Source organism: Lycorma delicatula, chromosome 1 (assembly GCF_047948215.1).
Source record: "Lycorma delicatula isolate Av1 chromosome 1, ASM4794821v1, whole genome shotgun sequence".
NCBI lineage: Eukaryota > Metazoa > Arthropoda > Insecta > Hemiptera > Fulgoridae > Lycorma > Lycorma delicatula.
This window is the reverse complement of record NC_134455.1, coordinates 603,435-629,541: the sequence shown is the minus strand read 5'-3', so window position 1 is coordinate 629,541 and position 26,107 is coordinate 603,435. Positions and strand designations below refer to the sequence as shown.

The following is a 26,107-nucleotide window of genomic DNA, read 5'->3' as shown; positions in this document are numbered from 1 at the left end:
CATTTCTAGTCAGTTGTTAATAAATTTAAACCTAACAGTTTTAAAAGACTGAATTTTTTGTTAGGCTAGGTGCAAACATATTAATTTGAAATCCCAATTACGTCAGGATTTGCAAGTATGTGAATATTTTTCACTGAAGTTTGTTAAAAGTACTTACATGTCTGATGTTGCTGAATTGTGTGTACCTATTAGAATGGTTTTCTGTGATTTTACAATAAAGGAAGAGTTTGTCAAACTGTTGCCATTTCTTGGACAAACTAGGGGAGAAGACATGTTTAATAGTGCGTTCTATAAACATGTTAAAATAGTAACTTTACATTTTCAAAGCTTGTTGCTACAAAAATGGATGGGGCACCTTCTATGCCTGGTAGGAATAATGGATTTCTATCTCCTTGTGCTAAGGATGAATCATTTCCAAAATTTATTTTTTTTTTTGTCTTCAGTCATTTGACTGGTTTGGTACAACTCTTCAAGATTCCCTATCTAATGCTAGTCATTTCATTTCAGTATACCCCTCTACATCCTACATCCCTAACAGTTTGTTTTACATATTCCAAACGTTGCCTGCCTGCACAATTTTTTCCTTCTACCTGTTCCTCCAATATTAAAGAGACTACTCCAGGATGCCTTAATATGGGGCCTATAAGTCTGTCTCTTCTTATAACTATGTTTTTTCCAAATGCTTCTTTCTTCATCAATTCGCTGCAACACCTCTTCATTTTTCACTTTATCCACCTATCTGATTTTTAACATTCTATAGCACCACATTTCAAAAGCTTGTAATCTTTTCTTCTCAGGTACTCCAATCATCCAAGTTTCACCTCCATATAAAGCGATGCTCCAAATGTATACTTTCAAAAATCTTTTCCTGACATTTAAATTAATTTTTGATGTAAACAAATTATATTTCTGACTGAAGGCTCGTTTCACTGTGCTATTTGGCATTTTATATTGCTCTTGCTTCGTCCACCTTTAGTAATTCTACTTCCCAAATAACAAAATTCTTCTACCGCCATAATCTTTTTTCTTCCTATTTTTACATTCAGTGGTCCATCTTCATTATTTCTACTACATTTCATTACTTTCGTTTTGTTCTTGTTTATTTTCATGCGGTAGTTCTTGTGTGGGACTTCATCCATACCATTCCTTGTTTCTTCTAAATCTTTTTTTACTCTCGGCTAGAATTACTATATAATCAGCAAATCATAGCATCTTTATCTTTTCACCTTGTACTGTTACTCCGGATCTAAATTGTTCTTTAACATCTTTTACATGTCATGAATTGTTTTGAAATATTTTGAATATATCCCATACTCAGTAAGATGATGTAATTATTCATGCAGATGTAAGATGGCTTAGTAGGGGTAAAACACTGGGAACGATTCTGTTGTTTGCTAGATGAAATAAGAGACTTTTCGAAATCTTCTCTCAGACCATATTATCGCGAACTTGATAATATATCATGGCTACCAGATTTACATTTCCTGGCAGATATCACCTCAAAATTAAACAAGTTAAATCTCAAATTTCAAGGGGAATATCATAATATTCCAGATATGATAAGTGTTATAAATGTGTTTGTAAAGAAAGTGAAGTTATGGATTACACATTTAAACAGAAATTCCATTTCACACTTACAAATTTCAAATAAATTCTAGAAACAGTCAGATCTTTCCTCTTATGCCAAGAATCTTGAAACTCTTGTGTTGGAGTTTGTCAGTAGATTTAGCCAGTTTTCAGTACTTGAACCAGTGATAATTTTTGTCAATAATCCAATTACTTCCGTTGACGTTAGTGAACTTGGAAATAGGTTGTGTAAAATATTCAGAAAGTATAAAATTGAAGAATTAGAAATGGAAATTTTAAATTTTCAAAAAGATCTTTCTTTAAAATCCTCATATGCAACATGTAGCAATATATGGACTGTGGTGGACAGAGAAAAATATCCTATTCTCCTTAGTGTTGTACTGAAAATGTATTCATGCTTTGGTTCAACATATCTTTGTGAAGTTGCATTTTCATCAATAAATATCATCAAAAACAAGTACTGATCATGCCTGACAAACTCCCATCTTGATGCTTTAAGAGCAGCTTGTTCCAGCTACACACCAAATTTTCCTCAATTTTCAGCAAGCGTGCAGTATCAAATTTCACATTAATTATGTGGTGAGTAAATATAATTAATTTCTGTTTCAGATGTTTTTGGTCATTATTATAAATTACAATTATTGATTTTGTTAGTAGCAGCAGTAGTGTGGAGATAGTAAAAATGAATCCTGGCACCCCCACAGCCTTTGTAATCATTCAGATGCACCCCTAGTTGTAAAAAGGTTGGACAGTGCTGGTTTAGACTAATCATAAACTTTAAGTATTATAAATTCAAGCTACTTACATTTGAATTATTTAGGGTTAGAGTAAATATAATTATAAAAATATTCTGAGTCCAGGGTTAGCTTATATTGATGTTATTATTACAGTTTAATGATAACATCAAATTAAATTAATGATGCAATTTATTTCAGATATTGTGTTTATTGATTGAATTTTGTTTATACTTTAAGCAATCATTGATGGATTAGTAATCTTACTTATATAATGTTTCATTCATCTCATCTTCCTCATTAAAATTTGTAACTAAATGACTAAAGTTGTATAGAAAATATGGCCAAGGAGGTTTTCCTGATCATATCATTCAGTAGGTGCTGCTCTGCATGATCTGCACACAAAAATAATTCAACTAACCTCACACTTTTACTACTGTGAATAATCTCAGCCACTGGTTTTTATACGTCTTACTAACTTAGAATGTTATTTTTCAGGATACATTAGCTGCTTTGTATAGTGATTTGACAGAAAGTGTTTTTACATACCTGTATGATAATGATCACGTAAGTATATAATTTTTTTTAACATTTAGCATTTTATATTTTTATTATGACAGAAGTGCAATCTTATTTATGGATTTTATAATGAAATTTCTGATAGAGTTTGTAGGTTCATTTATTTGAGGGTTAATAAAATTATAAAAACCATTAAATAACTTTCAAACAGTTCAAAATAAAAAAAAGTAATTTAGCAACTGCTCCTACCTTCAAAAACAATATTTTCTTTTTTTTATGAGACTACAATAACTCGAGCTCTTATGGGAGGGAGCAACTCAAAACGTTTTAAATGGAATTAGAAGGGTTGTGACACAACCCTTTGTTGTAAAATGAAATTATTCATTAGAAAACAGTAATAAGCATTTAATAAAGAAAGACAACATTACAGATTATTTATTACAAGAAACACATTAAAAGATTAAAATTGAATTATTGACTTGAATGTTCATGAAATTACAAAAGCATTTTCTAGTTTTGCAAGAGATTTTTATGAACTTATATACATCTTTACTAGACATGGTTCATGCTTTGTGTACCCTGACAATGTACGGGATGGTTGTAAAAATTTAAAACTGCAGTTACCATTTCATTTTGTGGGATTTCATGAGCCTCTTGATAAATTTTATCTTGAAGTTTATTAATATCATGAGGGACTGTTTTAATTACTTGATCTGCAATGTATTCCCCACATATGGAAAATTATCGTGGATCATTATCAGCTTTTCCATCATTAGGTCATAAAATTCAGTCAAAATAATTTCTGATAACTATGATTGACATAAAAATTTTATGGGATTTAAAATGGTTTTAATGCAATTCTTAATGAACTGATAATCAATTATTATCATGCTCCTGTGGGTTTTCTCTTATAGATTTTTAACTTTTTGGATTTCACTTTTCAAAAAAAATTACTTCATGTCTAGTGAAATTTCATCAGTAGCACTTTCAGGACTTACATATCTCTCTTTTTTTCTGTTTCCTCTGGAACCAATGTAAGGTATTACTTTAGAGGATGAATAAGGATGATATGCATGAATGTAAATGAAGTGTTATCTTGTACAGTCTCAGGTTGACCATTCCTGAGATCTGTGGTATTCAAATACTACCATGTGATGAGTGGTATTGATAGTGTTCAAATTCGTGTAAAAGTAACTGCCTTTACTAGGATATGAACCTTAAAACTCTCAACTTCAAAATCAGCTGATTTGCGATGATGAGTTAACCACTAGACCAGCCCGATAGGCTCAGGATTTCTACATCTGTTATCCTTTACTTTATTTTTTATTCTTTTATAGTTCTGCATACAGTTGATCTTTTTGAAGTTCAAGTAGATAAATTATCATTAAATAAATTAGCAAGTGGTCTTGTGAAATCATCATTCCTTTACATACATGAAGTTGTTTGCTTGTATTCAGTAAGCTCCATTTTAAAAAGTTGCTAATAAAATTAAAAAATAATTGCGCCTGAAACTTTCCAAATTACAAAAATACTTAGCAGACATTCAAATATGTGGGCATGAAGGCTAAACTGTTGGAAGTAAATCAGATTATTTTTATACCTTATTTTGAAAAGTTCTTCTTAGCAGCAGTAGTAGTGATGCAAAATCAGTAGCAGTAAATATAAAAAAAGTATTACACATAAAAATAATAGAAAGATAATAACTTGTTGGCAACTATGTTGTACGCTTAATATGGGACAAGTGGCTATTTGGTGTTTTAACAATGCACAGTAACTAATTGCTGATACTTGTAAACTGTTGGCCAGTGTGCATGTAGACTAGTTATTGAAATCTTACTTTTTATATAACAGAGACAATGATACAACTATATACAATGGTACAAGATATGATAAAACAAATGCAATTTCCCACTATTCATGATAGGTTTATCATTGTTCAAAACGTTTTTGATTATATGGTTTTTTATTTTTATTTTATTTTTAAAGTGATTGTTTTTAAATAATTAATTAAAAGATATTTGAATAAATAAATAAGTTTATTAAATAATTTCCGTTAGTTATAAACAAATGATTAAATATAAAAGAATTAACATTAATAAAAAAATTGTTAGTGCGTCAATGAGTAATAGTTCACATGGCTGGGTGCTTCCAATACTATTGGAAGAGTTCTTATATATTCTTTTATGCTTTACAAATAAGTACATACCATGATCAGTTTATTAAAAAAAAAGAAAAGATGCCATTGTATATAAACAATTTTGATGCTAGATGTACCATTTTAAAATGATATATTGTGAAGGTTACTAAGATAGACTTGAGGATTTTTTTAAGTCACAACATTACAGAATATTTAATTATGTTATAAAAATCCATGTCAAATGGTAATAGTAACGTAGCCACTGAATTTTGGGCAACAAGTTAACCATCAGTTGGTTACAACCTATCAGGTTGCAGAATAAGAGACAGGACGCCAAGCTGGTCACATATTGTCTAACTAGCTTGTGTGTGTATATACATATATATGCCAAGTATAAGCTGTATATATATATAAATATAAATAAAAATAAAGTTAGGTTGTTCATAATATGGGAATTGAAGAGATGAACACATATTTTTTTAATTCATAAAACATGTCAAATTTGAATCATTCAAGATTAAAAATTACAGAAAGAAAAACAATAATGAAATATTTGATCATGATTTCTGGCTATATAAATGAAATTTAAATTATTAAAAATGCATAATTTTTATTTAAATATAGTTTCAGTGTTACTCTTTGGGTTGTAATAACAGCAAAATAATTTATTTCAATGACCAACTAATAATCTGTATCTACGATTTAATTATATTTTTAATTAATTTATTATTTAAAAGAAATTTCTTCTTGAACAAGTAGAAATCTCTATAAAAGTACTCAAAAATTAGGAGAATATTCTCCTAATAATTCCATTCCATTTATTCAAGTCTTGAGTGAATATAATAAATATATATGTTCACTGTATTACTATGTACATATCTGCCAGGTTTCTAGTTTCCAGCTTTTCCATTTTTTATAGCTAAATCCACTTGTAATCCAAGTTTAATTTAAAATTTCTTTATGGTTTTAATTTTTGCTTATTTTTCCTAAGGCGTCCCTTTGGAATAAATGTAAATTTCAGCTTTCTAGTTATCTTAGAAACAGGAATATCAGTAAACGATTTCACTTTGATGTGCTGACAAGTATGTAGAATATTTAATATGTACCATGAATCTTCATGTTCAACATGTAATAAATATCTGTTTTTATTTTATTTCAGAGAATGCCTGATAGTACAATGCTGAACGGTAAGTTTTTAAGATTAATCCTTTTTTTTTAAAGTTGCTAAATTAAATTAGCCATGCCATGTTCAGATTTGAACATCAGTTCAAATCCGATTTCATATACATATTTTCTTTTCTTTTTTTTAATTTAAATATATTGATTTATTAATAATTATTAACCTCTGATTGTAAAAATGTTTGAATTAAAATGAAACGTACTTAAAATTTTATTTCACTAATAACTTATGATTTTTTTTTTTATTATTGAACTATTGTTAAAACATTTTTTTTACAATCAGGTTAATAATTATTAATAAATCAATATATTTAAGTTAAAAAAAAAGTTAAAAGAAATATATGTATATAAAGTCAGATTTAAACCGACGTGCCTTCTCCTTGTAAGATCCAGATATTTCATTAATTAAAATTTTATTTGGCTATAACTCTGGAAACAATGAAAATAAGTCCTGCTTATCATATATCATTGAAAAGCTCTCAACGAGGGCTTATTACTGCAGTTAAGAAAAAAATCCAAATCCAGATTGAAAACCCACTTTATTTAGAGGTCTGTCTGTGTAAACATTTTTGGCCCAGTCGATTGCAATCAAAAGTACAGGTGTACAACTAAATGTTACAACAGGCCTAAATACAAAATTGTAACATTCTATGTCTAATCATTTTTGAGTTATTCGAGATACATAAACATGTACAGATGTCACGCCAAAACTATTAAAATGGATTCAGAGATAGTCAAAATGGATATTTCTGTTGAAATCTGAAAACTGAAATTTTTCACGTTTACTACTTCCTTTACTTCATGCAAGGCAGTAAGAATAGGCTTTGTATCTTTATCTTTTTAATTTTTTTTTTTATATTGGTGTTAAGGTTGTTTATATTATTTTTTGGTCTACTGATGTACAGTTTGATTTTTACAGTTTACCTGTGTGGTGTTAAGTTGCATGGGCTAGTAGGAGTTCTTTTTTTTCTTGTGGACCAGTTTATTATACAAAATTAGTATTCAGGAAATTTGCATCCAAATTTACATATGTATAGTAATGTATGTTCATGTTGTCAAATAAAAGACATGACATTTTCAGATTAAGGAGTATGTCAGCTTGCTATAACAATAGCTTAGATCATTTATAAGTTTCTGAAGTCACGTTACAAAGAATTAAGGAAGGACAAATTCCATAATGTCAAACTGTCTACTATACCTTAAAAATTTGTTGTTTCTTTAATGATTTGATGAGGATTCATGTAATTCCAGTTAGCATAATGGTTGCAGTTGACGTGCCCATTTAATTTTTGTCTCGTTATTGCCCCAACAATATTTATTTTAGAAATCACTTCTGTATTTTCTGTATGATATGTAAGTAAAAGTCCTCATATAATTTCAAGTGTAGGTCTGAATCATTTTCTTGAAGAGTTCATAAAATCTTTGGTTTATGTGGTCTTAAATTTGTTTTAGAATTTTACGGTAGTTGTTATTCACTTCAAACTTTAGCTCTTTTCCTAGTTAATTGAATTTGTTTTTTCTTTAAAATTACTTGAACTGAAAGTTGTAAATATTTTTCATTTACTACTATTGTTGGCCATTCAAGAAGTAATCAGCTAGTGAACCAGTTTGCTCCAAATCTTTTATATAAATTAATAGTATCTTGTGTGATGATACAGGAATCAAGAAAATGATTTATTAAATTGCATTCACTTATGTTACGTTCTCAAAATGTTTATAAGCAAGCCTTATGCTGACCTCTGTGGCTTAATGTTAGCATCTCAGCCTTTCATGAGGAAACTTGTCCCAAGTTTGAATCCTGGTCTGACTTGTTTCATATAGTGCAAAATTTTCATCCCATTTTCTCATGCACAAGCTTTGAGCTTACATCTTGGTTTAGTCATGAAAAGAAACATGAATATGTTATTTTGTAATTCATTTTTGATTTGACTTTATTAACAAAGAACAGTTACAAAACATTTTGTTCACATCCTACACACTGCTGAATAACCGACGTTGTAAACTACACAAAAGGTTGTATGTAACTACAAGGTAAACGAGAAACTAGCTTGAGCCAAATAAAACTAGTCTTGTCAATTTTATTCTCAGCGAAATAAAAGATAATAGTACATCACATTTAAATATTTAGCTGCTGTTCGACTTTCTCCATACATTTAAAAGCAAAATAAATTTTATTCATTTATTCTCCTATAAAAAAAAGTAACAAAATTATGTTATTTTATAGAAATTCAGATTCTAATCTTTCATATTTTCTAACAATCATCACAATTCTCTGTAATATGTAACTTAATTTGTAGAAACAACTGTAATTTTAATTGTTTTGAGAAATAATTCTTGTCTACATTACCTCTAAGACAGTATTAGTTTACAATACTCATAAAACTAGGCACCATTTGACAGCTGCTTGACTTAAAAATGTTGGTCTTTAAGCTCAATTAGAAATGAATAGAATTTGAATTATTATACATAGAATTTTTAAGGAAAAATAATCTTAGGAGTGTGTCAAAAAGTGAACATCATTTCTTACAAACTTTTATTACAAAAAACGTGATTGCCTAGGTGCCTTGCGCATATTTCTTGAATAGGGAAGAGGAATTAGTGTATTCTCTGCCAGTTGGCACATATCGAAAAAAAAGTTTTTTTTTAACCTGTGTAGTCTTTGAGCATCTTATTAAAGTTTCATTCAGAAATTTTTGTTTATAAAAAATTTATAAATTTAGGTAAATATTGTTACCTAACAGTATTAATATTATAATTATGTCTTTGTATTCAAATGATGGTGGTGGTTTCAAATTATTGTTTTCAAAAGATAGAGATGCTACCATCCCACAACAGGGATTTGGCAAATTGTTTCGTGTAACTGAATTTTTTTAAGGTAGAAATACCATTTTAATTTTGTTTGATATGAAATAAAATTAGATCCTTTTTACATTTTTTTACATTATTAAGATTCTGTTATTTATGTTAAAGCCCCCCCCCCCCTAACCTTGGAAAAACTTTTCAACAGAAGGGATTATATAGTTTCAAAATGCATATTGCTGTAATTTGGGAGCTGATCTATGATATTAATGTAAGCTAAACTGTTTCTATTGGCTTGTGTTCAGAAATCTTTTGTTTTCAAGTGATAACTAGTAAACATTATGCCCTCTTTTCTACTCGCAAGTGTAAAATCATTCTAAGATTCTATGGACCTAAATTAAGCAGCAAATTTTATGGTTACTTATATCTTTTGAACTGAAAAACTGAATAAAACAGGCCTCAATAATTGTTAAATTTCCAATAAGAAAATAAAAATTTTAACAAAATTTATAGAGAATTTAATTTTGAGAAAATTGTGTAAATAAATTTAATAGAAACCAAATAAAGTTTTAGAAATTCAACTTGTTCAAAAAAATTCAAATCAAAATGTGACAGAAAAACATTAGTTTTAAAGATAACAAAAACCTTCATAAAATTAAAAAAAAAAATTTTTTTTTAAATCTAAGTATTAAAATTTAAATATCCATCTCATGAAAGTTTTATCTAATGCTTGGGGTGCTGATCGAATATGCATGTTGCACTTCTATCAAGCTCTGATCTGTTCCTGCTTAATCTATGAATGCATGTCTTATTAGTCTGTATGGGCTACCATTCTAAAGATGCTCAGTGCAGCCCATCATTCATTTATCTGTCTCTCTACAGGCACGTTTTGCTCAAGCCCTGTGTTAAGTCTACTAGTGGACAATGGGGAGCCATCTCTTTGGAATAGATGGAACCAATTTATATACTCCTGTGGAGCTGGCATTAAGGTGCAACCAAATCATCCTACCTTTGATGCGGTATTCTCTAACTAGCATCTTAATGGACAGCAAGAACAGCCGAGATCATCCACTGCTCTGCTAGGCTTCAGATGTCTGCACCTTTTCTTAGTTCTAAATATACAGTTACCTCCAGTTCTTACTGTTCTTGTTGTCCATGTTATTATCCCCTTGGGCCCTACTCTGGTTAATTACTGCTTTGGTTCTTGTCAATATCATAAGAACACAAATCTGGTTATATAACAACAAAAATTTTATAATATTTTCATTAGGGTGAATCCTGATATAGTTAGAACAAAAAATTCAGCCTTTAACCTCCATGTTAAAATTGATTTTGTTTCAGGTACCAATATGGATATGACAAGTATGTCTTTAAATTCAAATTGTGTCAGAGGATCTCAATTTCACAATGAAAAATGTTCAGAACTTGAAAATAGAAATATCCAATCAAATTTCACTTTACAACGTGATAGACTGCCTAGTAAGTGATAATGAATATTTTATGTAAAACAGTGTTTATGTCATTTATTTTTAAGTATTTGTGCAATTGAGCATCTAGTAATTACATTATCGAAATAGTGCTTCTCATCATTTTTGTGGATGTTGTTCTTAACTGCTATTATTATCACTATTCCACTTCCAGAAAAAATAGCAGTTGCTGTACTGGATATTAGCTTTTGTGGTTGATAATAGAACATGCATGTTTGGCCTTTCCACCATTGCCAGTTTTTCTCTGTGGAGCAGTATGCTATTAACAAGGCCTTAAATATACGTAGCTCAGCATTCTGACATGTACTTATCTGTTCAAATTCCATGAGCGCCTTGTAGATGATTAGCAACATGACATATTGCTGTCTGTACTATATAGTCTGAAATAGTTATAAGCCTAGATTAAATAATTAGGAGTAAGTAAAGTCCAAATTAAATTTTTAAATAGTAAGTCTGATAGTTATCTCTAAAATGACTCGAACACTACACATCTCAATTCCCCCCTGAGGGAGAAGAACACCTGCCTCGTAGCATGACTGGTCGCTACACCACCCCCTCCATTCCTAGCCATGAGTGGCTTAATCGGAGGACATCTTCTTGCCCTCAAACTGATCACATTCCACAATCATCAGTCCAGCCTCGTGAATTCAACGTTACACAACTGTGAGCTGTTGGATCCCTACTCATATTAGAATTTCAGGCATTGAGTGCACTGATTGTGTGGCAAGAGTTTGTTTGCAGCCTCTTTTCACTAATCATGTTATTTCTATAGTTAGAACAAAAAAGTTAGCCTTTAAACTTCATGCTAAGATTGACTTTGTTCCAGGTACCAATATGGATATGACAGATATGTCTTTAAATTCAAATTATGTTTGTAAATCTCAATTTCATAATGGAAAATCTGCAGAACTTGACACTAGAAACATCCAATCAAATTTGACTTTACAACATGATAGACTTCCCAGTAAGTGATATTGAATATTTTATGTAAAACAATAATTATGTTCTTATTTATTAATGGTATATTTCAAGTATTTGTGCAATTGATCATCTAGTTATTACAATTATTGGAATAGTGCTTCCCATCATTTTTTTTCTGGATGTCATTCTTTGCTGCTGTTATTACTATTCCACTTTCAGAAAAAAATAGCAGTTGCTGTACTAGATATTAGTTTTTGTGGTTGATAATAGAACATGCATGTTTGGCCTTCCCACCATTGTCAGTGTTTCTTTGCGGAGTTGTATGCTATTAACAAGGCCTTAAATATACTTAGCTCAACATTCCGACACGTACTTGTCTGTTCAGATTCCATGAGTGCCCTGCAGACGATTAGTGACATGATACACTGTTGTTTGTAATATATAGTCTGAAATAGTTATCAAAGACCAGATTAAATAATTAGTAGTAAGTAAAGTTCAAATTAAATTTTTAATTGGTAAGTCTGACAGTTAACTCTAAAATGACTCAACGTTACACAGCTGTGAGCTTCTGGATCCCTAGTTATATTGGGAATTTCAGACAATGAGTAGTGCACTGATCGTGTGGCAAGAGTTTTGTATGCAGCTTCTTTTCACTAATTATGTTATTTCGGATGACTGTCTTTTTCTGAAGAGGGTGATCCACGATGAGTGGCAAAGTGAATAAAATGCTGCTGTCAACAATCTTCTTCCAGTTATGAACACTATGTCACCGTGGAGCTCCTCATGCAAGAATAACCGTCAAAAGGAGGTTATTATTTGTCGTTTGTGAATAGGGCACATTAGGCTCACTCTGATATCTCATGACTCAGACCGATGCACCCATTTGTGTTTGCTGCAACCACCAACTAACAGTACACCACATCCTGTGGATTGTGTCTTTTATTCAGCTTTGTATCAGAAGTTAGGGTCTTTTTTTTTTAATTTCTTAGGAAACATTGAGACAATGTTATCAAATGTTTTACAATTTCTTAAGGCTGGCCATTTATATTCAAATATTTGATTTTTACTACAACCGATTTGTTACACCTTTCAAATGGTTCTTCCTTGTTGACAATCTTTCTTTTAGGCCGCAAAGTTAAAGGTTCAAGCAACCAACTTGGACCATTCCACTAAAGTTGGCTGCCTAAGATTTGGCTAAAACCCCTTCAAATTGAATCTGTTGGATTTCTGCCACTATCAACATGTCTCCATTGAAACTTTCTTGTTAAGTCATGGATCTGCCCAACCCGATTCGCCACAAACATTTTCCACTGAGCTGATGGCTATTTTATCCATGAAAGTGCTACAGTAAGGTCTGACTACAAACCACACTTTGTAAAATTATTTTGAAAAGTTGAAATTACCTTATGAATGAGTCGTGACAATAAAAGAGCTGCATATAGCTCGAGTCTTGGAAGACTAACTTTCTTAATAGGCACGACCCTATACTTTGAACAGACTAGTTGTACCTTGATGTCTGAACCCTCACATAGGATGTAAACTAACATATACTGATTCGGAGGCATCACAGAACCCATGAATCTGGTATTCATGTTGTGAAACATTGAAGACATGCCTAGGAATCCTTAATGACTGTAGTTTAATAAGCAAATCACAGAACTGAGTCCACTTTGTTTCGAGTGATGTTCGTTGGACTTCATCCTAACCAATCTTTTAGTGCCCACAAATGTTGCAACAATAGCTTAACTGACAGAATAACTGGACCAATTAATCCAAGTGGACCAAAAATGGATGAGTTAATGGATTAACACTTGCTGTTTTGTAATTTTTTCTGGTACCTTTATTGGTTTCACCAAAAAATGGAACTCATCTGCCGATGGATTCCACAAAACCCGTAATGTTTTGACCATCTTCTGATCATTTGAATGAATTGTATAGCCTGCATGTTGAAATTCCGTTGAACATTGTTTAGTAATTTGGGCTCATTTGAACACCACTTTTTCTATTCAAAATTTCCTCTGCTTAATAATTTAATTAGCTGTAATTGTAAAAGCGACACATCAGTCACTGAGTCTCCTCCAGTGAGGATATCATCAACGTATCAGTTCCGTAGAACAACCTCTGAAGCTTCTGGAAATGCATCCTTCTCTTCTAATGCCAATTGTTTGGAGACATCGAGTGGCTAAAAACAGAGCTGAGGTTGTTCCATAAGTCACTGTTTTTATACAGTATTTTGATTGGTTCTTCAGAACTTTTTCGCCACAAAATCCATTTTAAGTTTGTATCTAATTTATGCACATTAATTTGTATATACATCTTTACGATCTCAGCTAAAATCACAAATCTGTGTTTTCTAAATCTGATTAAAATGGAAAATAGTTCTTGAACATTGGGTCCTACCATTAGGATCACATTATGTGATAAACCACTAGACGACTTGCATGAACCGTCAAACACCACTCGCAATTTGGTTGTCGAACGTGACTCATTAATAACACCTTGATGTGGTAAATAGTAGACGTCTTCACCTGTTCATTTTCTTCTAAAACCTCCTCCATGTGTCCAAGTTGCTCATATTCATCCATGAAGTCTACATAGGCCCGTTTCTTCACTGGATTCTTGCTCAGAATTCTTTCCTGCTGTTGCAGTCGTGTAATAGCTGTGTCTAGAATTTCCTAGCATGTTTCTATTTTGTCTCAAAGGCAACCGGACAGTGAATCTGCCGGTATCGTCTCTGCTGAACATCTTCACACTGTTTAGCTTCTACTGATAGTGCTGGTTTGTTAGAAAACTCTTCCACTTGTCAGAATCTTTGTAGTTGTTCATCAAGAGTATCATCAACAGCCAAGTGACACACAGTCATCGATGATGATTCACAATTTTGTTTACACTTTCCTGAAACTATCCATGCCCATTTGGTATTTTGCATACGTGCAGGATCCACTAATTTAAGTCTACCTTCACTTAACATTTCTAAGAATATTTCTTCTCCAATAAGCATGTCAACATTACTGGTTACATGAAACTCCAGATCTGCCAGCTCTATATTAGGTGGAAGTTGGAATTTTACTTTATCAATCTGTAGGAGATAGTGGCTGAGTTATTTTAGGAAGAATAACAAACTTTAAGTTCCTGCAAAAATCACTAACTCTGGATTTAAATTTGCATGCAATAATGTACGATGCATTTGCAGGGATCTCACCAATACCAGTAATAAATGACTGAATTTTATGCTTCCTCTGCCCTAAAATGTTTGCCATTCTGTCAGTTACAAAATGACACTGTGAACCTGAATCTAATAAAACTACACAAATGCGATTCTCCACGAGAACCGAAAGCTAATACCACAGTAGTTGACAAAATTACACTAGATGTTCTGTGTTGATCAGCTTTTTGATTGGATATAGTGTATAGCTTGTTGGTTTGAAACAGACTTATTTTCTTGTTTTTTTGTGCTTAGTATTGGGAGGTTCCTTGCTTTTTTGCTATAATACTCTTTTCTGTGTAGTGTAATAATGTGTTATGGGCCTTGCCACAAGACTTGCATGCACTTGATTTGCATTACTTTGCTTTGTGATGCAAACTATTTCAATTATCTAATTGAAATAGATATTTAACCGCTTTACTTCCTATACTTGATCATGAATGGACAGGCCTTTAAATTTGTCAAACATAAATTGGATGCAAACCTTACAAAAATGACACCCTTTTGGAGATAATACATTATTGGAAGTTGTAAATTCTTTTGTAGGTTTAGCCTTAACTTTATTTACTATTTGACTCTGTACCCTACAGGGATTGGATTCACACTTCACAACTCTTTTGTAGGAATTAAATCAACTCTCACAATGTAGGGACATGCGGTACTACTACTACTGTAGGTTTCCCACTCACGATTTGTCACATTATTTAAATTACTGGTAATTAAATGACTAACAAATCCCACTGATCAGTTTGTTGCCCTAAGGCTTTGAGTACTCTTAAATGCTTATGGGTATTGTCAATGATACATTTAAGAACGCTCGATTTCTTTTCAATTTTCTTAACACTAAATAACGCATGAACATGCTTGTTTATGAGATACCGATTGTTTTCATATCTCCTTTAATAATTGCCAGGCAATTTTATAATTTCCAGCAGAATCTTCTAACGATTGCAAAATAGAGGCAGCCTCACCTTGTAATGCAGACCTTAAATAATGGAATTTTTTCACATCAGTAAACAAGTCATTTTTGTCAATGACCAACTTAAAAGAATCTAAAAATGATGGCCACTCATCATATTTCCCGGTAAAACCAGGTAAATTAATTTGGTGAATTTTTGTTGGTACACATGTTGGCTTTACTTCTTGAACACCCTTAATCTCTAATTTTGGTTCGTATTTGTCAATAAATTTTTGAGCTCGGTCCATTAACTCAAAATACAGATTCTCAAATGATTCTTGTTCATGTTGTTGATAGTTTTCATCAATTAACTCTATTTGAGTTTGAATTAACTCAAACCCTGACAAACTCTTCTGAACTTGTAAATATCTCAATTTGAATTGACCTAACTCATCTGGTTTCGCTTTATTATTAAAAAAAACATACTGAATCTTGTCACATTGGCTTTGATAAGCCCTCGTCTCTTTTTTAACTCCTTTAATTCAGACATTTTTAAATGACTATTTACATGAATTATTGCAATTAACAAGTAATATTATTATTTTGAAATTGAATGGCACTATGTTGACTTATACACAATGTAAAAAAACACATTTATTGGCCAGTTTATGTTATACACAGTAAATGTACTAATTATATTTAGGCATGTTTAAATGACGATAATTAAATTGAACGATTATGAATAACATGAAAAACAAATTATAATTGGATAAGAAATGAATATAATTGTTAATTGAAGTTGATGGAATAAAATATTTGATAACAAGGACTAATGATCAAATGGAATGTAAACAAACTTACAACAGGCTACACACACTTACAGAAGCTGACTCACCACCATCTCAACGAGATGAGCAGCAATAACTCTTCTCGCCTGGCACCCTCATGCCTGGACACGTTGCATAAGACGACTCCTTTTCTTTTGTACACAAAAAATTCTCATAACAATAACCGTTTTTTACTTTTTATGCACAATGTTTATGTACTTAACACAAAACTCATCAACATCCGGCACCGGTAGATAGACTATAAGTATGTTCAGCACTAATAGTGGACTGTAACACTATTTTGTTTTTTAATTTGAATTTAATAGGCTGGTTCCTACCAGATGATGGGGTACAAAATGATAAGACTCCTTGATTAAAAAATTGGGTGACATTTAATGACTAAAATAATCAATTTACTGAACACATTGAATTTGATTGTAATTATTGAAAATGGACTGTACATTTACACACACATAGCTCAAGAATTCAACATTGCCTTTGCCCACAACACTCACTTACTCCCTTCCAATCCACACCGACCTTCCCAATCTCCCCACTCCAGTACTCTTTCTCCTACTGCACACTAACATACACATCCAAACGCATACGCTCCAACAAAATTATTACTAGTTTTATATGTTACTTGTGTACCAACTCCTTTTCTAAATAAATTTATGATTTTATAAGTTTCAGGCCCTGTACAATTAAATAATATAACATTTTTGCCCCTCTTATTAATATTCTGCGAACTTAAATCTGTATATTTATACATAATTGATTATTCTTTTTTTTTGTGCATTGTTTGTCTATCATGTCTGCATTAACCATTAAATATTACTACTTTCTTTATTTATTTAAGTTCAAATTCAAAATTTGTGCAGCTTATTGGTAATTTTAGTGCTCTATAGGCTGACAATTTTTGGCTTATCAGATTGTTTGATTTATTATGTGTTGTTACATCCATGTTAGAAGGTTTCTGTAAGTACTGAATTGTAAGCTGTAATAATTTCTGGTTATTGTAAGGTCTAAATAATTAAGTATTTTCTTTTTCAAAAGTAAGCTCTTTATTTCTCTGCAAATTATTGGTTAGACTGTTCATATTATTAGGCTCATTATGTATATTTTTGTTATGTATTAACAAATACATCAGCATATTGAAAATATACAACAACATTGTGATCTTTTCTCAAGATATTATTTATCTTTAAGTCCAAATCTTGCAAAAATATTTCAGATAATATATACTAATTTTTGGGTCCTCCATCATTGTTCCATTTTTTTGTTGGTAGATATTGAATCTAAAATAGCTTTGTTTTATGGTAATGTTTAACAGACTCATAATCTGTTTAATATAAGCCAAATTAAAATTATTGAATAACATACTAATTTCATACTAATGACTTCATCTGTAGGAAAGTTCATGTACATATTCTTTTCATCAAAGGAAATCATACACAATTTAAGATATAGTGATAATTGCCTATTTAAAAAAAAATTAAATCAGTACTACTTTTAACATTGAAGCTGCATTATAATCTCATATTTGATATCATTGTATTAGACCAAATTTAACATATTTATAAATTATTTAAACTTAATACAAAATTATAAAATTATTTGTCAACACATTTTAATAAAAGGAGGACTGTCAATTCAGTTGGTATATGCAATTATTTATTATTTCTTCAATCTCCCTCTATGAATCATGAGACTTTGCAGATTATGAGGGGGCTTGAGTGCTCAGTGATACAGACTAGCTGGACTGAAGGTGCAACCATATTGGAGAGGTATCTGTTGAGAGCCAGACTAAGGAATGATTCCTGAAAGAGACCAGTAGTTGTTAAAACCGCCAATCAAGAAGACTTAAACAGCTGCATCAACATCGCTCAATCTTCTGAGGACTGCACAGCTGAAAGCGATGGAAAACTACAGAGGCTTTTTTCCAAGAAAATGTAACTCTGCATGTTCATGTAACAAAGATGGAGGTGCCTTCCTTGGTAAAATATTCCAGAGGTAAACTAGACTCTTGTTTGGATCTCCGGGAGGGGACTACTAACAAAGAGGTCACTAGAAAATTAAAAAATGAAATTTTATGAGTCGGAGCGTGGAATGATAGAAGTCTAAAAACGGTTGGTAGGATAGAAAATTTAAAAGAAGGAAATGGATAGATTAAATGTAGATGTAGAAGAAATAGCGAGGTTCGGTGGGAAGAGGAAAACTACTTTTGATCAGGAGATTGTAGAGTAATTAACTCAACTTCAAATAAAGGCAGGCAGGAGTAGGTTTCATAATAAACAAGAAGAGATGGAGGGAAGAGAGTATAGTATTTCAAAATGCAGTGATAAAATCATTGTAATAAGGGTAAAATCAAAACATAAGCTGCATTGATTGTCAACATCTATATGCCTACAAGTGCCAGTGATGATGAGGTAGAGAGTGTATACGAAGAAATTGACAGCAGTTATTAAACACATAAAAGGGGGCGAAAATTTAATAATAGTTTTGAGATTGGAATGCAAGCATTGGAAAAGGGAAGGAAGGAAATATAATATGAAAGGAAAGGCCACTAGGCGGGTGGAATATATTGAAGAGTTATATGGAGGAAATGAATTAAAAGATGGTGTTATAGAGGAAGAAGAGGAGGTTGAAGAGGATGAAAGGGGATAAACAATACTGAGATCTGAATTTAAGAGCATTAAAAGATTTGAATAGCAGAAAGATTCCTAGAATAGACGGAATACCTGCAGAACTACTGCACAGTGCAGGTGAAAAAGCAATACATAGATTATACAAAATGTTGTGTAATATTTACAAAAAAGGGGAAGTTGTGTCAGACTTCAAAAAGAGTGTTAGTCATGATACCAAAGAAAGCAGGAGGAGATAAATGTAAAGAATACAGAAGAATTAGCTTAACTAGTAATGCATCAAAAATCTTAACTACAATTCTGTACAGAAGAATTGAAAGGAGAGCGGAAGTGTTAGGAGAAGACCAGTTTGGTTTCAGGAATAGTATAGGGACAAAGGAAGCAATTTTAGGCCTCAGATTAATATTAGAAGGATGATTAAAGAAAAACAAACCAACATACTTGGCATTTATAGACCTAGAAAAGGCATTCAATAACATAGACTGGAATAAAATGTTCAGCATTTTTAGAAAATTAGAGTTCAAGTACAGAGATAGAAGAACAGTTCTATCAGGAACTAAACAGCAACAATAATAATTGAAGAACATAAGAAAGAAGCCATTATAAAAAAGGGAATCCGATAAGGATGTTTCCTACTACTGTTACTTTTTAATCTTTACATAGAACTAGCAGTTAATGATGTTAAAAAACAATTTAGATCCGGAATAACAGTGAAGAGATAAAGATGCTACAATTTGCTGATATAATAATTCTAGCTGAGAGTAAAAAAAGATTTAGAAGAAACAATGAACGGCATGGATGAAGTCCCACACAAGAACTATCGCATGAAAATAAACAAGAGCAAAATAAAAGTAATGAAACGTAGTAGAAATAATGTAGATGGACCACTGAATATAAAAATAGGAAGAGAAAAGATTATGAAGGTAGAAGAATTTTGTTATTTGGGAAGTAGAATTACTAAAGATGGACAAACAGGAGCGATATAAAATCCGAATAGCACAGGTGAAACGAGCCTTCAGTCAGAAATATAATTTGTTTATATCAAAAATTAATTTAAATGTCAGGAAAAGATTTTTGAAAGTATATGTTTCGAGTGTAACTTTATATGGAAGTGAAACTTGGATGATCGGAGTTCCTGAGAAGAAAAGATTAGCTTTTGAAATGTGTTGCTATAGGAGAATGTTAAAAATCAGATGGGTGGATAAAATGACAAATGAATAGGTGTTGTGGCAAACTGATGAAGAAAGAAGCACTGGGAAAAACATAGTTATAAGAAGAGACAGACTTATAGGCCACATAATAAGGCATCCTGGAATAGTCGCTTTAATATTGGAGGGACAGATAGAAGGGAAAATTTGTACAGGCAGGCAATGTTTGGAATATGTAAAACAAATTGTTAGGGTTGTAGGATGTAGGGGGTATACCGAAATGAAACGACTAGCACTAGATAGGGAATCTTGTAGAGCTGCATCAAACCAGTCAAATGAAGACAAAAAAAAAATTTTCTTCAATATTTGATATCATAGTTTCTTTCCCAAACGGACTGATTTCAATCCATTTTACATCAGAATAATATATAATTTTATTTAGAAATAAGATAATATAATTACATAAAAATATGTTTAAAAACAATATATGATAATGCTGTATTAAATAAATTACGTTTTAATTTTCTTGGTATTATAACATTCTGAAAATTCTGCAGATTCATAATGAAATTGCTGTATTTATTCCTAATTGAACAGGAAGGTACAAACAGTTCAGTATTATTACAGTTTGCAATAGCACAAAAAAATTAATATTAAAATTGTATAAAACATAAGATATTTAAATTTAAGTGTTCAACACAAATAGTAAAATAGTAAAAGTTTTCATAATTAAGTCATTCATATATTAAATTAAAGTCAAGAAGAGGTCCAAGAGACCAACAAAGCCAGAAACCAAAGAAATTAATAATATAAACTACATAAGAAAGAAATTGGCTTTTGATGCTACTTAATTGTGTAATGCATTTATATATCAAATTACTCATTTGAGTTCAGAGAAATTAAAACCCCATGCTTGACTTAGGATTCAAACCCAAGACCTTCAGGTGAAAGGCCAAGATGCTATCACTCCACCATGAAATCAGCAGAATAATAATCAGTTTTAATATTTGTCATTTTAAAAAAAAAATTAGCAATGCATAATGGAAAAAAATTCATTCTATTAAGAACCCAAATGTAATTTTTTGTCTTTCTTTTAGCTATGTAGTGAAGAAAATTTTGATTGCTTAGGTTGTGAAAAGGAAAATAAAAATGAGGGAGCCGTACTTAATAATGGAAACATGGAATGGTATATTAAGACTAGATGTCCGTGGCAGGTGACTGCATGCTTAGAGAGAAAATGATTAGAAACTCATAACATCTATACATTAAATGATCAAGAAGTAGACTCGTACGCTTTTATATCTCCCTACCCAAGAAATTACCAGCAATAACTTTATTTAAAAAATTACATTGTAAAACAGCAGCATGGTTTACAAAAAATAATTGAAAATACCTAGGTGTCAATAAAAATTTAAAGAAAGCTTTATGCATTTTGTTGTACAAAATTACTTGAATGGATTTGTATTGATTGTTTACTGTAATTTTTTCTGTTTTCATAATTTTTTTACAAGCAAAAATGAATATTACTTTCTTAAAAATTTTAAAAACTTTTTCAGCGAGTTATAATTTGTTTTATTTTATTTGTTGTAGATCCAAAAGATGCTGCTTCTAATTTTTCACTTTTGTTAGATTCATATATTAGAAATAATTATCTGAACAAAACTAAACAAATTTCTTCAACCGTCTCAGAAACTGCAAAAACACCATCTCCAGTGCTGGGAAGAGAAAATTCATTTAGTCGAGGGATATTTGCCACTGAAGATAATTACCCTTTAAGTGAATTGAGTGAAAATATTACAGAAAAGAAAAGAAAACGTACAAATAGATCAGTGTTGAATAAAAATGAAATAGATATTCTACATAAATCAGTTATGAGTAATACCTTGAATTTAAGTAAACGTAAACCAAGATTGTCTGTAAGCGTATCATCATTAAATCATTCTTACTTAGATAAACTGAATTCATGTAGGGAGTTAAAAAATTGGACAATCCAGATGCAGAATAGTAATAAACTGGAAATACTTGGCCAAATTTTGTTGTAAGTATTAATTTTTCAAATTTTATATGGTGAAGGGTCACAAATTACTTGCTGCACACTATCTCATTATGTCTTTCTTATGGTTCTGGTGTTATAAACCTCTTGAGGCACAAGAGATGCCAGTCGATATTTCTCTTATATGCTGTTTATTATACAGCATATACCAAATCCCTAGTGAACAGAGTGAAGGTGGCACCTTCTGTTGCTGAAATATCACCATTACTTCATCTGGGCTTTATATACCATATTGCTGCAGTAAGTCGGCTCAGTGTAGTAGACAACTGAAAATCACTTCACTCCTCACAATTCATAGTAACATGCATGACTTTTTAATTTTTGGGTGTTATTTCTAATAATAGGCGACATTTTGTTTCATTGAAGGTGTGAGTGACCCATTTACTGGAATTCTAAGAATTATATTTATACAAGATAATGAAATAAGTCAGCTGTAGTTGCTAATCTACTTTTCTTGATATTTTTCTTTTTACAACATTACTTTTTTTAAACTTATTTTAACCATCTTAAACTTTGAATTTCAATTTTCTGTTATTTAATTGAGTATTTATTTATTCTGGAATTTATAAATTGAATGAGAAAACATTTTTTTCCTGGGCACACAACGAAGTATCATCATCAGTGCCAGATAAAATATTTACATAGTCAATGTATATATTTAGAAGACACAATTAAAATTAATTAGAGACCTAAACAACAGTAATATAAAAACACAGATAAATGTATGTATACATAGATAGTATGATGGTTTAATTGGCATTTCTCCCACCACCACCCATTTGGTTGCCCTAAAGCATAAAATCTAATAATAGTGCCACTAACGGCTACTGAACCTTGAAACAGTTTAGCGGCTGGTGTCCTAACTAGCCTGCAGAGCTAACCTAAAAGCATGAGCATAATAAGCATGGAACCATACACCACTCGCTTACATTTCCCACTGCCCACTTGACATATATCACTAAAATCTTATCATATATAAAAATTAATCTCGCCGAAGAGAGCAATTTGCTGCCATGCCTAGGCCGCTGAATGCCAGCAAGTACCTGTCCACGATTAAAGCTCTTGGAGCATTAATCTTTTCCCTTAGGTACTGATGTTGGTTGAACAAAGCAACTGCATCAAAAATCCCACATGGTCCAACAATGCAGCTTTCGCTGCTTGTGAGTGGTCAATTTTCTCCTTGACCTCAAAGTTCCAGGGTGGCCTGATTTCTGGCCTCCCCAAGAGCTGGGCAGTCGAACATCATGTGTTTATTCCACTGAACCATTCCGCAGATGTACAGCTCATCAGCTGCCAGGCAGAACAGACACAATTATTGGTTTAAATTTACATGGTTGGAGAGCACTTGGGCTCCCATTGCCCTTAAAAATGAAGGAGAAGCATACCATCCCCCCCAGATTCTGTATAAATCTATACAAAGATCATCCCGTAATCATGGCATGCCATTCTTAATGCTACACTTCCATCATGAGGCTGTAAAGCCTCCTCTGCAGGCGGGAGATGGGCAACTGTTTGAAATTTAGAACCGGTACATTGAAATCACCATTCCGGTTTGGTACAGGCCAGGCTTGTAACTGCATCCCACCAAATGCCTCGGCCTCCCTGCCCCTTCGCAATTAACACATGGCTGCTCAAACTTTTACCATTAAATCGATTGGAAGGGCCTTTCCCAATACAGTGGTAGCCTCACAGGAGGTTGTTTTAAAAACATCAGTGCATACAATTAAGGCTCTGCGCTGGGCACTTCTTAAATTTTGAAAAGTGTTTGATTTTTTTCCAACCTATGTGCCCAAACAGACACTGCATAAGAGGTCGTACTTTCAAAGACATTTTGATACATCATTTACAAATAACAGCTTGACAGTCCGTAATCCTTTCGAGCAATCTTTCTTGGCTTGTGCATCACAGGGACAGCGTCTGCTGCTACTTGCCAGTGTGGTTGCTAAACAGTAACTTCTTGTCAAACAAAACACCTAGGTACTTATGAATTCGAACTTGGCTGATTACAGAGCTTTTATACTCAATATGGGGATTACAACTATCATAATTTGTGTGCATCCTTGAGAAGCATAAACTTCATGAGCACAGAAATGTTTAAATTTGTAATGTCCATCCAGCCCTCTGTGGTTGACATTGCTGCCTGCGCTCGGTCTTCTAGATGCGGTCATGAGTTACCACGAACTAACAGAAGAAAGTCATTGGCGAAAGCCTGGGCCATGACCCCTTCAGGGAATGTCAGTCCCAAAAACCCATCAAATACTAGGTTCCACAGCAAGGGACCGAGAATGGAGCCCTGATGGCTTCCCCTGATGATGGACTTTTCCACAAGTAGGTGAGCATCCTTAAACAGAGCTGTGCGATCAGACAGGCAGGCCATACTATGCTCTGCAGGGCTATGGGAATATTGTGGCGTTCTAATTCGTAGAGGACATAACATAAGGAATGAAATTCTGCCTCTATGTCAATAAAAATTGCCAAAATATATTTACAGCTGGCACCTTCCACCTCGGCAAGAGCATTTAAGATATAATCCTCAGTGCTAACCCTTTCATGAAGTACTGACCTTGATTTAAAAGTGAGTTCATATCAATGTTTTTCCAGTCGTTCCACAACCAGCCTTTCAAGCAACTTGCTGATTGCCGGCAAGAGGCTGATGGTTCAATAACTGCTGATCTCACTCATCCTTTCATGATTTTAAGAGCACCCTCACCAAAGCCACGTTCCAACAAGTCAAAAAGCAACCCCAGCTTAGGCATCCCAAGAACAGCCTGCCAAGCACCTCTCTTCTGACAGGCAGTAGATGATAGAAAATATCCGGGTCAAGTTGATCAGTCCCCGGTGCCTTTTTCAGGGCCATTCAAGAAACCATTTGATCTATATCTACAACTTCCACAGCCTGTACGCCAGGGAATGGTGTCTCACTTGCCCTAATGCTGACTTCTGCTTCATCCTCCGGAGCTCCTGGAAACAGTATCCAGGAACGCCTGGTAAGTTGTCACAGGTGTTAAGTGTGGTCACGACCACCAAACATACATCGAACACAGCACATGCAATGGCTTTGGCTGGTAACATGACTTCGTGAGTTACCAGGGGTCGCGTTGCAAGGGCTCGCACATGGAGTCTTGCCAAAACTTGAGTTTTGGCAAGACTCCAAGGCTTCCTTGATGGCATGAACATAGTAATTGTGGGTGCACCGGTAGATCTGCAGACCGTCAGCACACACATCATTAACGGTATCCCCATTTTGGGTCAACGCTGGTATCTTCTAGCAGACCTAACTCTTGCATGCAGCACACTGGAGTCAGAGTACCATCACTTTTTCCTGGGTTTCTGTCTGCATTTAATAGATGGCTTTTTGGAAGGAGCAGTCATGACAGCTTTAGGCACTCCGATCAGCGGACTGGCCACTACCTAAGGGTCTGTCTGTTGGCCGAGGCCACCGTAGAACCGCATCGCAGCCAGTCTTGATGACCCAGCCGAATTGTTCATCCATCAATTCCACCTCCTCCCAGTGCTACATGCACCATTCCAATCCCTGAAAGGCAGCCTCACACTTGCGCTGCAGCCTGTCCTGATCCAGGCCCCTTAGGTTATAGCGACCTGAATCTGGAGCTCTTGGACCACCTCTGTAAGTGATCTTATAGATTATAAGCCTTTGATCACTCACACTGGCCTCAGGCCAAACAGTCCAATTACTTGAACACATAAGCAGATCGTCCGTCACCAATGTGATGCTGATGTAACTTTTCCCCAGATCGGAAGAGAAATTTAGCAGTTGTTCTGCCTCATTAAGCAAGTAGAGGTTTCTGGCTTCAACAAACTGTGTGAGACCAGCGCCTTGGGTGTCAGTGAGTGGTGAACCCCAGGCAGAAGACTTGGTATTAGCGTCCAGAGCAACCAGCATTCTGGTGTCCAGGAGACCGTCCAGAATCCGTCTGACTTCGCCAACAAGTCATCAATACTCCATC

The 26,107-nt window shown here is 33.0% G+C and overlaps 1 protein-coding gene across 1 annotated transcript in view; it reads left to right on the top strand.

The window, feature by feature from the left end:
* LOC142317238 (uncharacterized) overlaps positions 1-26,107 on the top strand; it is a 51,103-nt gene that overhangs the window by 14,458 nt on the left and 10,538 nt on the right. The window contains exons 3-7 of the mRNA XM_075353670.1: positions 2,820-2,888; positions 6,137-6,164; positions 10,297-10,434; positions 11,269-11,406; positions 21,677-22,124. Of these exons, the coding sequence (XP_075209785.1) occupies positions 2,820-2,888; positions 6,137-6,164; positions 10,297-10,434; positions 11,269-11,406; positions 21,677-22,124 (821 nt within the window). The remainder of the gene's footprint in view (positions 1-2,819; positions 2,889-6,136; positions 6,165-10,296; positions 10,435-11,268; positions 11,407-21,676; positions 22,125-26,107) is intronic.